Below are 13,164 nucleotides of genomic sequence, written 5' to 3'. Positions count from 1 at the left end.
CCGCTGAGACCTAAGGCCTGCTCCCACTCCCTGACCTCTCCCTGTATCCTCTGGCTCACCTGGAGCCCACCCACAGGCAGATAAGCCTGCTTCCCTCTTTCCCAGGTCAAGCGGACTCTTTTCATCAATGGAATCTCCAAATATGCAGAGTCGGAAAAAATCAAGAAACATTTCGAGTGAGTAAGCAGCCCGCCCCACCTCAGGCCCGCAGAGCCTGGCCTGTCCCTCAGCCCCAAGAAGATCTTTGCACCCCTGGACTAGTACTCAGCAGTCCGGGGCACGGGCTGAGGGGAGCAGATCAAGGAAGACCTCACATGGCGAGCCAGGCTGGTCTCCCACTGTCACTGAGTGATAACTAGCCCCTTGGAGAACTGGAGAGTCACTTGGGGTACAGCCCATGTAAGTTAGCAAATGAGAGGACTAGGAGGGACTCCTGAAGAGTACAGCCTGTGGCATTGTTTACACCTCTGGCTTGGACTGGGTCATGGGTGGTTAGCCCAGGGTCCTGAGGTGGCAGCTTCCTCAAAATTAGCAGTAGCACTTTACTTGGTGCATATACAGAAGTTGTGGGAAAGCTCGTGGGCTCTGGTGACATCTAAAGGAGTCTGAGGAGGTTGGTTTTGTTCCTCAACTTCTCTGGCTCTGCAGTTCAGGTATCTGGATCCCGGACAGGCACCTTGGTGCTGAGCCCATGGGGGAGAGAGTCAAGAGCTGCCAGGTGTGGTGGCTCACACCTTCAGTCCTGACACTTGGGAGTCAAAGGCAGGTGGAGCTCCGTGAGTTCAAGGCCAGCCTGGTCTATAAGAGAGGGCCAGGGTAGCCAGGGTGACAGAGAGACCGTGTCTCAAAAAACAAAAACGGTTTTAAAAAGTTAGGGGCCTGCTGTCGAGACTTAGAGGGATGGTCTGCACACAGAATTAGAGGCCCTTGATACTTTGATTCACTTATTGCCAAACTCTCGTCAGTTACCATAGCCAAAGATGAATGAAACTCACCCGTGCTCAAGGGTCACACATAGAGATCAACTGTAGGAGCTGGTCAGCAGGCTCAACTGAGATTGGGCCAAGTCAGTCTGTGACGCAGATTAGGAACCAGTCAGTGGCCATGACAAGGGACCAGTCAAATCCATGACCCAGGTTAGGAGTCAGCCAGTAGCCATGACAGGGGACATTACTGACTGCTCAGGGGTCAGGTGGATTCTGGGCTTACTCTTTCTTTTCCTTTTACTGACTTATTTTCATTTTATGTGTATGGGTATTTTGACTCTGTATGCCTGTGTACCATGTAGATGTGGTACCTATGGAAGCCAGGAGAGGGAGACAGATCCCCTGGCTCTGTGGGTGTTGGGGATCAACTCTGGTCCTCTGGAAGGACCTCTGGAAGGTCTTAAACCCTAGCCATCCCTCCAGTCCCAGGTTTATTCTTGAGAAGTCCAGGTCTGCTGCTATTGGCCCAAATCAGACTTCAGTCATTGTCCTGGAGCAGATCAGTTTGTCATCCCATCGGCAGTAATGTCTCAGCAGGATCAGAGGCAGTATCCAGGTCACATTCCAGGGCTGTGTTACAGGGATCTGGAGCTAACTACTGATGGGTGGGTCCTTATGCCTGTGACACATATATATTGAGCATCTTCTGTATCCAGGCATAGGTATTTTAGAAGCAAGCCCTGCCCTGATACAGCTAACAAAACAGGATGAGAGAATGATTGGGAGTTCAAGCTTACATCAGCTTAAGGGCACACTAGGTCGAGATGGGGACTAGTGTATGCTCAGGGTGACATTTTGTCCAGTTGAACAGTTATCAGCTTCCACTGACATGTCCTGATGCAGACCTCTAGTGACCTGCCCTGGGCGAGGGCTCAGTATACAGCAGTAAACAAAACCAGAAAATTTCCTTTCATTAGTCCTAGGAGTCAGATTTGGGGGGGGGGGGGTGCTAAGGTGCCATCCTGAGCGAAGGAGGGGGATGTATGAAAGGGACCCTCACATTTGAACGGAGAACTCAGCACAGCGGAGGGGGTGACCCCTCCTGGTCAACTCTGTGAAGTGCTTACTGTGTGTTGTGGGAAGCAAAAAGCCAGACCAGAGTGAAGTGCCCTGGCTGAGTGCTTCAGGGTTAGTTCTAACTGTTTAGGAGAACTCACACTCACTCTAAAAGCAGGTGTCGAGAGGATCTGGTCTTCGTTAGACTCTGGGGCTTTGAGTAGGGTGAGAGCGTAATGAAGTCAGTCAGTCTTCCAACTGTCCGTGCAGCCAACTGTGCTGAGCACTTACTGCGGGCGGGCTGGTATCGACGACTCCCATAACTGTGAGGATTAGCAGCGACCCTGTCCACACTGAGCAAACATCAGCGCTCACTGGGGCTCGTGGTCCAGGTTTGGGGACTGCCCCAGAAGACAGAGAGTTAGCTTTAAAGGATTTGTCCTTAGTCCCACAAGGGTGAGAGCTTGCCCACCCCCACCTCCACCCCAAAGAGGAAGCTCAAAGAGCTGTGAAGGATGGAGCTGTGGCCGCCTGGAAGTTCACTTTCAGGGACCCTGTGCCAGCTTCGACTTTCCAAACTCTCATGGCATTTGTGACATTTGTGACGTTCATCTTGCTATTGAGGAACTTTATGACACACGTCTCTAACACTTGGTGGCCCTTCATTAAATCTTAATAGGACATCAAAAAGATGGAGGAAACGCGGTGCGGTCAAGATTAAGGAAAGGATCAGCACAGCTGGAAAGGGCATTACTGGGTGGATCAGCAAGCGGACTGTGAATGCTCTCCAGAGCCACGTGCCAGTGAGGCAGGGCAGCAAGCCCTACCAGTCCATCTTTCTGGGTTGGGGTGAAGGTCAGCCCTGGGCCTGGGGTCATGGCCCGGGATAGAGGTCAGATTCAGGACGAGTTTCTTGTTGGTCTCGGGCCAAGATTGGTTGGAGTAAATCCAAAGTCAAGGCCAAGTGTTGGATCGGGACCAGGTCTTCCAGAAACAGGGCAAAGGAAGCAGCCTGTAACTAGAAACAGTTTCTGTGAGCCTCAAGTGTACGCCCCCGGACAAGAATCAGACCACAGCCTTGGTGTCCCCAGTGCCACACAGCAGTATCCTCACACACCCTAGGTCCTCATCGCCTGCTGCCTTCACACAGGCTTCAGGCACACCTCATCCCCATTCACAGCGTAAGGACTTCAGAGTTCCGTTCTTTCGGAGCACTGTAGGCCGAGACTCGGGTGAGCCGGGAAGGCTGAAGCGCCAGCGCCCTGGGTGGAAGTTGAGGGTAGGCGCGTGGATGGGGCCCTGCAGGGCGTGACAGCTGCCTGTGTTTCAGGGAGGCCTACCCCAACTGCACAGTTCTGGAAGCCCGGCCCTGTTACAACGTGGCTCGACTTATGTTCCTTGATGCTGAGAGGTACCGGGTTGGGCATGGGGAGGGCGCCACCCCGGGTCCTCTGTTCATCATGGAGGGATCTTGGCCTCCTTGCAGGAATGGGGCTCCCCTTTCATATGGTTTTGGGGGCATTTTGACTATAACTAGACCTTCCTTGGTTGCTTCCAAGGCCTGGAGCTTAGTGTATGTTACAAGAGGGAAGGGTCTACAGTCCTGTCCTGGTTAAGGACCTAATTCTCTTCAGCTACAATATAAGACATTTATGGCAGACTATAAGAATTATTGGCTCTCTGGAAATGGGCAAGGAGACCCTTGGATGGAACTATGGGCTAAACAAGCACTAACGTACGGCCCCTGCTCTTGGGGACGGAGCTAAAGCAAGCCTTGTTCACTCCCCAGCCCTTCCCATCTGAGAAAATTTTACATGACCTCAGGCCCATAGGCACATAAATGGGAATACAGGCCGAACATTAATGAGAATAAATCATAAGATTTCTTTTAGCCGGGTGGTGGCAGACACCTTTGGTCCCAGCACTCAGGAGGCAGAGGCAAGCTGATCTCTGAGTCCGAAGCCAGCCTGGGTTACAGATTGAGTTCCAGGGCAGCCAAGGCTACACTGTCTCACCCCCATCCCTCAGAAAAAAAGAAAGAAAAATTTAAAACTTCCTGGGGCTGTCGGGCTGGCTGAGTTGGCCTTGCCTTGAGGTTATTCTCCAGCACCCATGTAAAAATGTCGTGTGTCATAGCACAAACTTGTAACCATAGTGTTGGTGAAACACAGACGAGAGACACTACCTCAGAGGAGGTGGGCGACCAGAACGAGGATTAGACCCGGCTTATCCTCTGGTCTCCTCAAGTGTGTGTACATGTGCGTGCACAAACACTCATTTTTTAAACATTCCTTAGTCTTCATATAATCTTTTTTTAAAAAGATTTATCTATGTATATGAGTACACTGTAGCTGTCTTCAGACACACAGAAGAGGGTATCAGATTCCATTACAGATGGTTGTGAGCCACCATGTGGGTGCTGGGATTTGAACTCAGGACCTCTGGAAGAGCAAGCAGTCAGTGCTCTTAACCGCTGAGTCATCTCTCCAGCCCCCCTCATATCATCTTAATATTTATTATTTAATGAAAAGACCTGGCTGGGAAAAATGGGTCAGTGACTGCAACATTTGTCACACAAGAGGAAGGACCTGTGTTGGGGTCCCTACCTCTCCTGTACATGGCAGTCTCCATGTACACCTAGAACCCTGGTGTGCTGGGGCAGAGGCAGGCAGTCCCCGAGACACGCTTGGCCTGGCCGGATTTATGAGCTCCAGATTCACCGAGAGACCTTGCCTCAAAAACTAAGATGCAGTGACACGGTGACCCACTGAGAGGCGGTGGCAGGTGGCTCTGATTTACATTGTGAGTTCCAGGACAGCCTGTGCAGAAAGACCCTGTTTCAAAAATGAAACAAAACCAAGCAAACAAAATCTAACTTGTAGGACAATCAAGGAACACATCCCACGCCAACCTTGTTTCCATGTATACACACACACGTGCATAGACATTTGCACGCATACGTGAACACGCGCACGCAAAAGATGAAGGGCACACTCTTACCAAAGAGAAACGACAATAGGGAAATCCTAATTCTTCTTAACTCTTTGTTTTCCATAATTAAACCATCATTTTCGGCAAGAGCCAAAAGCTTTGTATGTATGACAAAATCACTGCAAGGCATTAGCATGGTCCTGACCCTGAGCCAGCATGTTTCTGGCAACAGTCGCTGGCTTGGTGGCAGAGGCCACACGAGCTGTGCAGGTTGCGTGTTCTGAACCAAGGCTGCCATGGAGTTTTTTGCTGTAATACAGGCAAGCTCGGCCAGAAACACCTCGGATTCACCATGTGTTCATTTTGAATTAATCCTTGGTTGTTGCACCTTCAGAAGCATCTGACCGTGGTCTGATGTTTTTCATAGCCCTCACATTCAGCTATGCAATCCCACTTTGTGACCCCACAGTCTAAGCAGCTTTGGGTTCTCTGTGTTGTGCCCCTCCCCCACCCCCACCCCAAGCTTGGTTCCCTTCCCCACCCCCTAGCCAGCCCCAGATGCTAAGCGGTGGACCTCCCCCCCCCCTCACTCCCCATCCCACAGGAAGAAGGCTGAGCGGGGAAAACTCTACTTTACGAACCTGCAAAGCAAGGAAAATGTACCCGCCATGATCAACCCCAAACCGTGTGGTCACCTCTGCTGCTGTGTGGTTCGAGGCTGCGAGCAGGTACCGTGTGGGCCGGCTGCCAGGTGGCTGGAGTCCCTGGCAAAGCTGGGAGGTCTAGGCAGGCCTCAGTAGACATGGATGCCCCAGGGTAGTCACAACCCCTACCCCAGGACAAACAAATGTGGTAGATAGTAAAACCCACAGGTAAAGAGACTCCCAGAGAAAGAAGACAGGGGCCCTACCCCAGCAAGCCTCCAACTGCCTCTGGCGTCCATAAAACCTCAAATCTTTCTTTAAATAGTTATTTCTGTTTATGTGGGGAAGGTGTACCATGGGGCCTGTGTGGAAGTCAGAGAAGAGCTTGTGATAGCCAGTTTGCTTCACCATGTGAGTTCTGTAGCTCAAACTCTGGTCACCAGGCTTGGTGGCAAGCTCCTTTTACTCACTGAGCCATCTTGTCCTTGAAGCCCCTGTCCTCACTGTTCCGTTTGTCCTGTTTGTGATAACTTTTGAAACCATCGATAAGGCGAGCATGGCAGGGGGCTGAGGATGTCTTTCAGTGCTGGCTTAGCATGTACAAGGCCATGGGTTTGATCAGCCATGGCGCATGTCTGTAATCCCAGTACTCAGGAGGCTCAGGCGGGAGGGTCAGAAGTTCAGGGTCATACTCTGCTTTATTTTAAAAAGGATTAATTTACTCATTTTATGTGTATGAGTATACTGCAGCTGTCTTCAGACACATATTGGATCCCATTACAGATGGTTGTGAACCACCATCTGGTTGCTGGGAATTGAACTCTGCACCTCTGGAAGAGCAGCCAGTGCTCTTAACCACTGAGCCATCTCTCGGGCCCCTTCATTTTTAATAAGTTCACTAGCTACCCTGTTCTTGGCTTCCCCGTTGTGCCCACCTTGTGAGGTTAGAACAAGGACAGAGTGACTCATACGCAGAAAAAGCTTCGAGGAGCATGGGCTGATCCTGGCTGCTGCTGTGGGTGCCTCCCGGCTCTGAGCAGAACCCCACCCCGCCCTGCCGTCTGCAGGTGGAGGCCATTGAGTACTACACAAAGCTGGAGCAGAGGCTGAAGGAAGACTACAGGCGGGAGAAGGAGAAAGTGAACGAGAAACCTCTGGGCATGGCCTTTGTCACCTTCCACAATGAGACCATCACAGCCATGTGAGCACCCCGCCCCACCCCCATCCTGCCCGCCACCCTCGGCCCTCTCCCTCTCACAGGGCCCTGTACTCACCACTGTGGACCCCAGTCTGGGCTGAAGTAACAAGTACCTGTTCCCCCCAGCATCCTAAAGGACTTCAACGTGTGCAAATGCCAGGGCTGTACCTGCCGCGGGGAGCCGAGAGCCTCCTCCTGCAGCGAAGCACTGCATATCTCCAACTGGACCGTGACCTACGCCCCTGACCCTCAGAACATCTATTGGTGAGCCACAGAGTTGGGGCGGGGCTTCTTACAGACTGAGGGTGTGGCTGTTTCCAGGAGCGTGGGGAGAGGGTGGATGCTGCCAGAGGCCAGTCAGTCCAGAGTCTTCAAAGTGACCCCTCCCCCACTTTCCCAGGGAACACCTCTCCATCCGAGGCTTCATCTGGTGGCTGCGCTGCCTGGTCATCAATGTGGTCCTCTTCATTCTGCTCTTCTTCCTCACCACCCCGGCCATCATCATCACCACCATGGACAAGTTCAACGTCACCAAGCCTGTGGAGTACCTCAACGTGAGGCCCATGCCCGCCTCCCCCCCCCCCCCCCAGCTCTCCATGATGTGCCATGCGCATCCCCCTCATCCCTAACATAGCTCTGGGTGCTCCAGGTGCTTCCAGGATGCTTTCTAAGGTCAAGGGCTGCTATCCCAACCCGCCATGTCCTGTCCTCAGGAAAGGCCGCCCTTGGGTTTACATGTCCTAGACACACACACACACACAGACACACACACACCAGGAGGGTGCAAAACCTTGGGTAAGCTCCTTTTTCTCATTTCTTTTAAAAATGGAAGGTTTAAACTGGCCCCTTGCCGTTCGTGTGTACGTTCAGAGCCTCTGGTCTCCAGGCCGCCCAGATGGCAGTAGGGTGCACCCATGCCTGCCGCTTGGCCTCCTCTGCCCTCCTGCCGTGCTCAGATCAGAGTATACTTCTTCGAAATCTGCACTCAGAAGTAAAGATGCAGACCTCAGCCCAAACCAAATCCCCACTGCCCTCTAGCTGGCCAAACCATCCAGTCTCTGCTTCCTCGGTCGACGGATTGGGAAAATGAGCCAGTTCCATGGTCACGAGGTTTAGTATGTAGAACACGCACAAGTGCTTGGCACACAGTAGGTGTGCAGCAGACGCTCACCATCAACATCATACACCCAGAAGTTGTCGTTCCCACAGCCCTAGCTTCGGCCCCCACCCAGCCCTCCAAGTGTTGGGAACTTTTAGACCCGCCCACCCGTCCGTCCCTCAGTGCTTGGCACTTCCTGTCTCCCCACAGAACCCGATCATCACCCAGTTCTTCCCTACGCTACTGCTGTGGTGCTTCTCGGCCCTGCTCCCCACCATTGTCTACTACTCCGCCTTCTTCGAAGCACACTGGACGCGGTGAGCTGCCCACACTCCACCCACCGTGTCCCTTCGTTCTGAAGGTTCCCTGCCCTGGGCCCGGTCCCCTCCCCTATAGAAGCCTCCAGCACCCAGAGGAGCCTCTGTCCCCGGGTGGGCTGGCCTGCTGTGACCTCTGCCTCTGTTCTGCCCTCCTAGCTCCGGGGAGAACAGGACGACCATGCACAAGTGCTACACCTTTCTCATCTTCATGGTGCTGCTTCTGCCCTCGCTGGGGCTGAGCAGGTGAGCATCAGGACAGAAGGGGAGCCGGGGTGGAAGAGAGCTACGGACCTGTCCCGGGCTTCCCCAGAGGTGCCCTGCCCCATGCCGGCTCCCATCCTTCTTCCTGCAGCCTAGACCTCTTCTTCCGCTGGCTCTTTGACAAGAAATTCCTGGCTGAAGCAGCTATTCGGTTTGAGTGAGTGACCAGGAGGACACTTGGGGAAAAAGGAAAATAACAAGGGTGGATGGCACCAAGCTTCCGGCTGTAAGGGGTGGGGTTAACGTCACGAGTCTCCTGGGTTATCCAAAAGACAGCCCGGGGTGTTGGGCATGGACGAGGATGAAATGGGCTGGGGTTCTTGATCAGGAGTGCCCCTGAGCGCGTGCTGAAGGTAGATTTAAGTCTTCAGAGCTCACATGTGGGGGTTCTGAGAGACTCGGGCCCTTATTCTAGGTCTGCTGTAGGAGTCTTGAATTTCCCCAAGGAAATAGGGGAGGTGTTTGTAGTGGGGACTTGGTCATTATCTGGGGGTGACTTGGGGACTCCCAGAGCATCCCTGAGGGTCACTAGAACCCTTACCTTTATCTACTGAGATCTTAGATTGACAGCTCAAGATGTTAATGCAGCAGATGAGGGACTAGCTTGGAGGGAGGCATACCGTGGCTCTTACACGCTCAAGCTCCAGGGGCTTGAGTTGATGGAGTTGTCTATAATCATCTTGGACTTAGGGACTCGCTGGTTCTTGTACACACACACACACACTCACACACGCACGCACGCACGCACGCACGCACGCACGCACGCACGCACCCACCAAAGATACCTGAGACGGTCTCTAAAGCTGATCAGGAAGGAGTCTGAGGCTCTCTCTATTGTGGGAAAACCAGAGAGTCGGAAAACTTACCCAGTTTGTTGGGGCTTACATCCCTGGAGATCTCTTGAGAGTGCCATTGAAATTTTCTGTGGAAGTCTCAGCTCTCAGCAATTATTTGCTGCACATGCTGGTGGCCTTTTGTGGCCTTGAACTCGTTTTTTCAGGGCATGCCATCTCTAGGTAGGTCTCTGGGCTGGCTTTATTATTTTGATATTCTGGGGTTCATACTGTGGAAAGACTAGGGCACGGGTATTTGGGGGGGCCGTCTAAGCTGGGTGTGTACATGTAGAGGAGGTCACAGAGGGTAAGAGCATGGGGTGCTGTCATGCTAGCAGTGGGCAGACAGCCACCAGGTCACCCCAAGGGTGCAGTGCTGGAGCACCTGCTGCCCTTAGGTGTGTGTTCCTGCCCGACAACGGCGCTTTCTTCGTGAACTACGTCATTGCCTCAGCCTTTATCGGTAACGCCATGGACCTGCTGCGCATCCCAGGCCTACTCATGTACATGATCCGGCTCTGCCTGGCGCGCTCCGCCGCTGAAAGACGCAACGTGAAGCGGGTATGGCCGCCTAGGGCAGCGGCAACACGCACAGCGCCCTCTGGTGGCCTAACCAGAAACAGCAACAGTCAGGCTCGGGTGGTGGGCATAAGGATACTGGGACTTAGGGACATTAGTTCCCATCTGAAGCCTCAGCTTTCCCACATATATAGCGATGGGTGGACATAGGTGATTAAGAGGTCCTTGAGTTCTGAGAGCATAGTGTTATGTACTTGGAGTTGGGAGAGATGTAGCTCCCTTGATCTAGGGTCCTTCTGCCCTCATTCCACAAGAGGGCGCTGGAGAACCTGTCCCCTAGTTCACTCAACTTTTGCCCCCACCTGCCCATGTCCCATCACTGCCCTGCCTGGCCTCCCTTTCAGCCACAGCCCCCTCCTCCCACCTGCTTTGCTGTCCCCGCACTACCCCCACATTAGGTCCCTCACTCCCGATGGCTCCATCCCCAGCCCTAGAGTTCCTGGCCACCTCCTGCCTGCCCTGCATCCCTGCAACCTGTCCCCTCCACCCTGAGCCACCCTCCTGCCCATGTCCCCCCCAGCATCAGGCCTACGAGTTCCAGTTTGGCGCAGCCTACGCTTGGATGATGTGCGTCTTCACGGTGGTCATGACCTACAGTATCACCTGCCCCATCATCGTGCCCTTCGGTAGGCACCGCCGCGCCGGGACCTGGGCCCTGCTCGGGGGAACCCAGGGCCTAACCCGCTCCACTCTAGTAAGGCAGGCCACCCTGATTGGACAGGGCCCCGGCTGGGAGACCGGCCCCTCGGGCCTCCCGCCTGGTTCCTGGCTCAGTCTAGGGCCAGGCCTTGGGGGAGAAGGGGAGAGCAGTCCTATCAAGGTTTGGCCCACCTGACATGCCTGGTCTCTGGTCAGGCCACCCACCTCAGCAATATTTCCTGGTATTGAGGCCTTTCTTCGGGTATACATGAACATATCTCCCTCTGAGTTATTAGGCACATATACACACAGTCCAGTACCCAAAATCCACACTTGTACACAGATTTCAAAATTCAAGAAAACCCCTTGGATTCCAGAGTGGGCTAGGTAGGTCTCGGACATGTCCCAATGCAGGCAAGCCATGTAACTTGGGCAGGTCTCTCTTCCACTTAGAAGGTGTTCAGCTAAGTTTCTCGTCGACCATGATCCCTCAGTAGAGCCTCTACCTTCCCCCAGTAGCATCCTGACTCCCTACCCACCCTCTGTGGCTGTTGAAGGCTCCAGACTCTTAAACTAACCTCCTTGCCCTTGTTTAAGGCCCCCTTGGCTTTGGGGAGTAGAACCTGCCCTTTAGTTTACACCCAACTATTTAGGAACAGGGGTAGAAAAAAAGTAAGATGGGTTTCAAAGGCTTCTTGTTCATCTAAATAAATGGCTCTCTGGTGGTCGTCATGGGGGAAGGGGAGACGAAGGGGAGGCTGCCGGGGTGAAGGGACTGACATGGGAGAAGCTGCAGCTTTCAGTTCCGGCAGGACAGGGAGCAGGGACCAGCCCTTCAGCCATCTCAAGGCCAGGTACAGCCTGTGGTCCACACGCAAGGGCTGTGGGCGCTGGTTCCGAGGTCAGGGCCGTTGGCTTTCCCCAGGGCTCATGTACATGCTGCTGAAGCACCTGGTAGACAGGTACAATCTCTACTACGCCTACTTGCCGGCCAAACTGGACAAGAAGATCCACTCGGGGGCTGTGAACCAGGTGGTGGCTGCGCCCATCCTCTGCCTCTTCTGGTTGCTCTTCTTCTCCACCATGCGCACGGGTGAGGGCCACCATCCCGCCTGGGACCAGTGTCAGGGACAGAAGAGCCTCATGGTAGAGAATGCCAAGGGTCTCAGTGAGGTTGTGTGGGTGGGATGAAGGAGTCAGAGGTAGTGAGCCCCTTGGAGGAGGCGGCGGGAGCCCCGTGGTGGAGGAGGCGATAACCGCTTTGTCCCTCCCTACCCCAGGTTTCCTAGCCCCCACGTCTATGTTCACCTTCGTTGTTCTGGTAATCACCATCGTCATCTGTCTCTGCCACGTCTGCTTTGGACACTTCAAATACCTCAGTGCCCACAACTACAAGGTATGGGGCAGGAGAAAAGTGGTGGAGTACGGCCGAGAGCGAACGTTTTCTGTGGGGGTGACATACAGGTCCAAGGTGGGGCGAGGGTGTTGGGGCACGATCGGGGCTAAAAACAGGAATATTTCCTCCCCTCACCATGGACCCCTTAAGATTGAACACACAGAGACAGATGCCGTGAGCTCCAGAAGTAATGGACGGCCCCCCACTGCTGGCGCTGTCCCCAAATCTGCGGTGAGTGTCTTACTACACAGCCTAGGGTCAGGGGGGAGGGCAGTGGGAAGGCTTTGACCTGCAGACTCAATCCCAGTAGTCCTCCACAAAAGCCAGCCTGTTCCTGATCTCACGGCAGTGAATGCCAGAACTACTCCTACCCTGGGGCACTGCCCACTACATTGCTGGCAGGTCCTACCTGCTCCCACCTACCCACCCATAATGGACAGCTAGTCACCTTACCCCTATTCCTTTCCCTTCAGAAATACATCGCTCAGGTGCTGCAGGACTCAGAGGGGGACGGGGACGGAGATGGGGCTCCTGGGAGCTCAGGCGATGAGCCCCCATCGTCCTCCTCCCAAGACGAGGAGTTGCTGATGCCTCCTGATGGCCTCACGGACACAGACTTCCAGTCATGCGAGGACAGCCTCATAGAGAATGAGATTCACCAGTAAGGGGAGGGAGGGGCCCTGGAGGCCACGCCCTGCCCCTCCCCCCACCCTCACGGACACTAAAAAAAAAAAACGCTAATAATTTATTAGAACTAAAGCCCCCTCCTCCTACCCCATCCCCTGCTTTCATTAAGGTATTTAAACCTGGGGATTTCACCACTCTCTCCCACCATGGAGGGAGAGAGGGAGCCCCCCCAACCTCAGTGAGGACAGCCCCGAGCAGGCCCCGGGGCAAAGAGGGGTGTGGAGGGAATACCCCCAGATCAGCCTCACCACCCAGTAGTGTGGCCAGGAAAGGGTTAATGAGAGCCAAGGTGGGTACCTGGAACCATGGCTGGAGGCCTGGGGAAAGCAAGATCAGGAGTTGTCACCCAGTCTCTTTCCTCCCCTTCACTGCCCCTGGATCTGGGCCTCCAGGGACTTGGAACCTGCAGCCCTCTGGGATGCAGGAGAAGGGAGGGGTGCACAGTGTGGGGGAAGAGTCAGGCCCGAGCCAGGGGTTGACCCCGGGGGGAGGGGGGCATGGCTGACACTGGAAAATGGGGTTTTTGCACTGGGTTTGTTGGTTTTTTGTTTTTGTTTTTGTTTTCATTTAAAATAAAAACAAAAGCTGTGAGTTT

At 53.9% G+C, this 13,164-nt stretch overlaps 1 protein-coding gene across 7 annotated transcripts in view; it reads left to right on the top strand.

Annotated features, from left to right (window-relative positions):
• Positions 1-13,164, top strand: part of Tmem63b (transmembrane protein 63b) — a 26,172-nt gene extending 13,008 nt beyond the window's left edge. For 4 of the 7 annotated variants that reach the window (XM_030249734.1, XM_006524139.2, XM_006524136.2 and 1 more), the window contains 15 exons: positions 106-176; positions 3,313-3,393; positions 5,518-5,641; positions 6,625-6,758; positions 6,882-7,019; positions 7,156-7,309; positions 8,065-8,171; positions 8,331-8,417; positions 8,527-8,592; positions 9,667-9,829; positions 10,368-10,473; positions 11,412-11,579; positions 11,767-11,882; positions 12,033-12,113; positions 12,356-13,164. In XM_030249734.1, coding sequence (XP_030105594.1) covers positions 106-176; positions 3,313-3,393; positions 5,518-5,641; positions 6,625-6,758; positions 6,882-7,019; positions 7,156-7,309; positions 8,065-8,171; positions 8,331-8,417; positions 8,527-8,592; positions 9,667-9,829; positions 10,368-10,473; positions 11,412-11,579; positions 11,767-11,882; positions 12,033-12,113; positions 12,356-12,547 — 1,788 coding nt within the window. In that variant the 3' untranslated portion in view covers positions 12,548-13,164. The remainder of the gene's footprint in view (positions 1-105; positions 177-3,312; positions 3,394-5,517; positions 5,642-6,624; positions 6,759-6,881; positions 7,020-7,155; positions 7,310-8,064; positions 8,172-8,330; positions 8,418-8,526; positions 8,593-9,666; positions 9,830-10,367; positions 10,474-11,411; positions 11,580-11,766; positions 11,883-12,032; positions 12,114-12,355) is intronic. The other 3 variants (NM_198167.3, XM_006524138.4, XR_001782067.2) reach the window with 3 other exon arrangements.

Source organism: Mus musculus, chromosome 17, assembly GCF_000001635.26.
Source record: "Mus musculus strain C57BL/6J chromosome 17, GRCm38.p6 C57BL/6J".
NCBI classification, from domain to species: Eukaryota; Metazoa; Chordata; class Mammalia; order Rodentia; family Muridae; genus Mus; species Mus musculus.
This window is presented reverse-complemented; position numbering and strand designations above follow the sequence as displayed.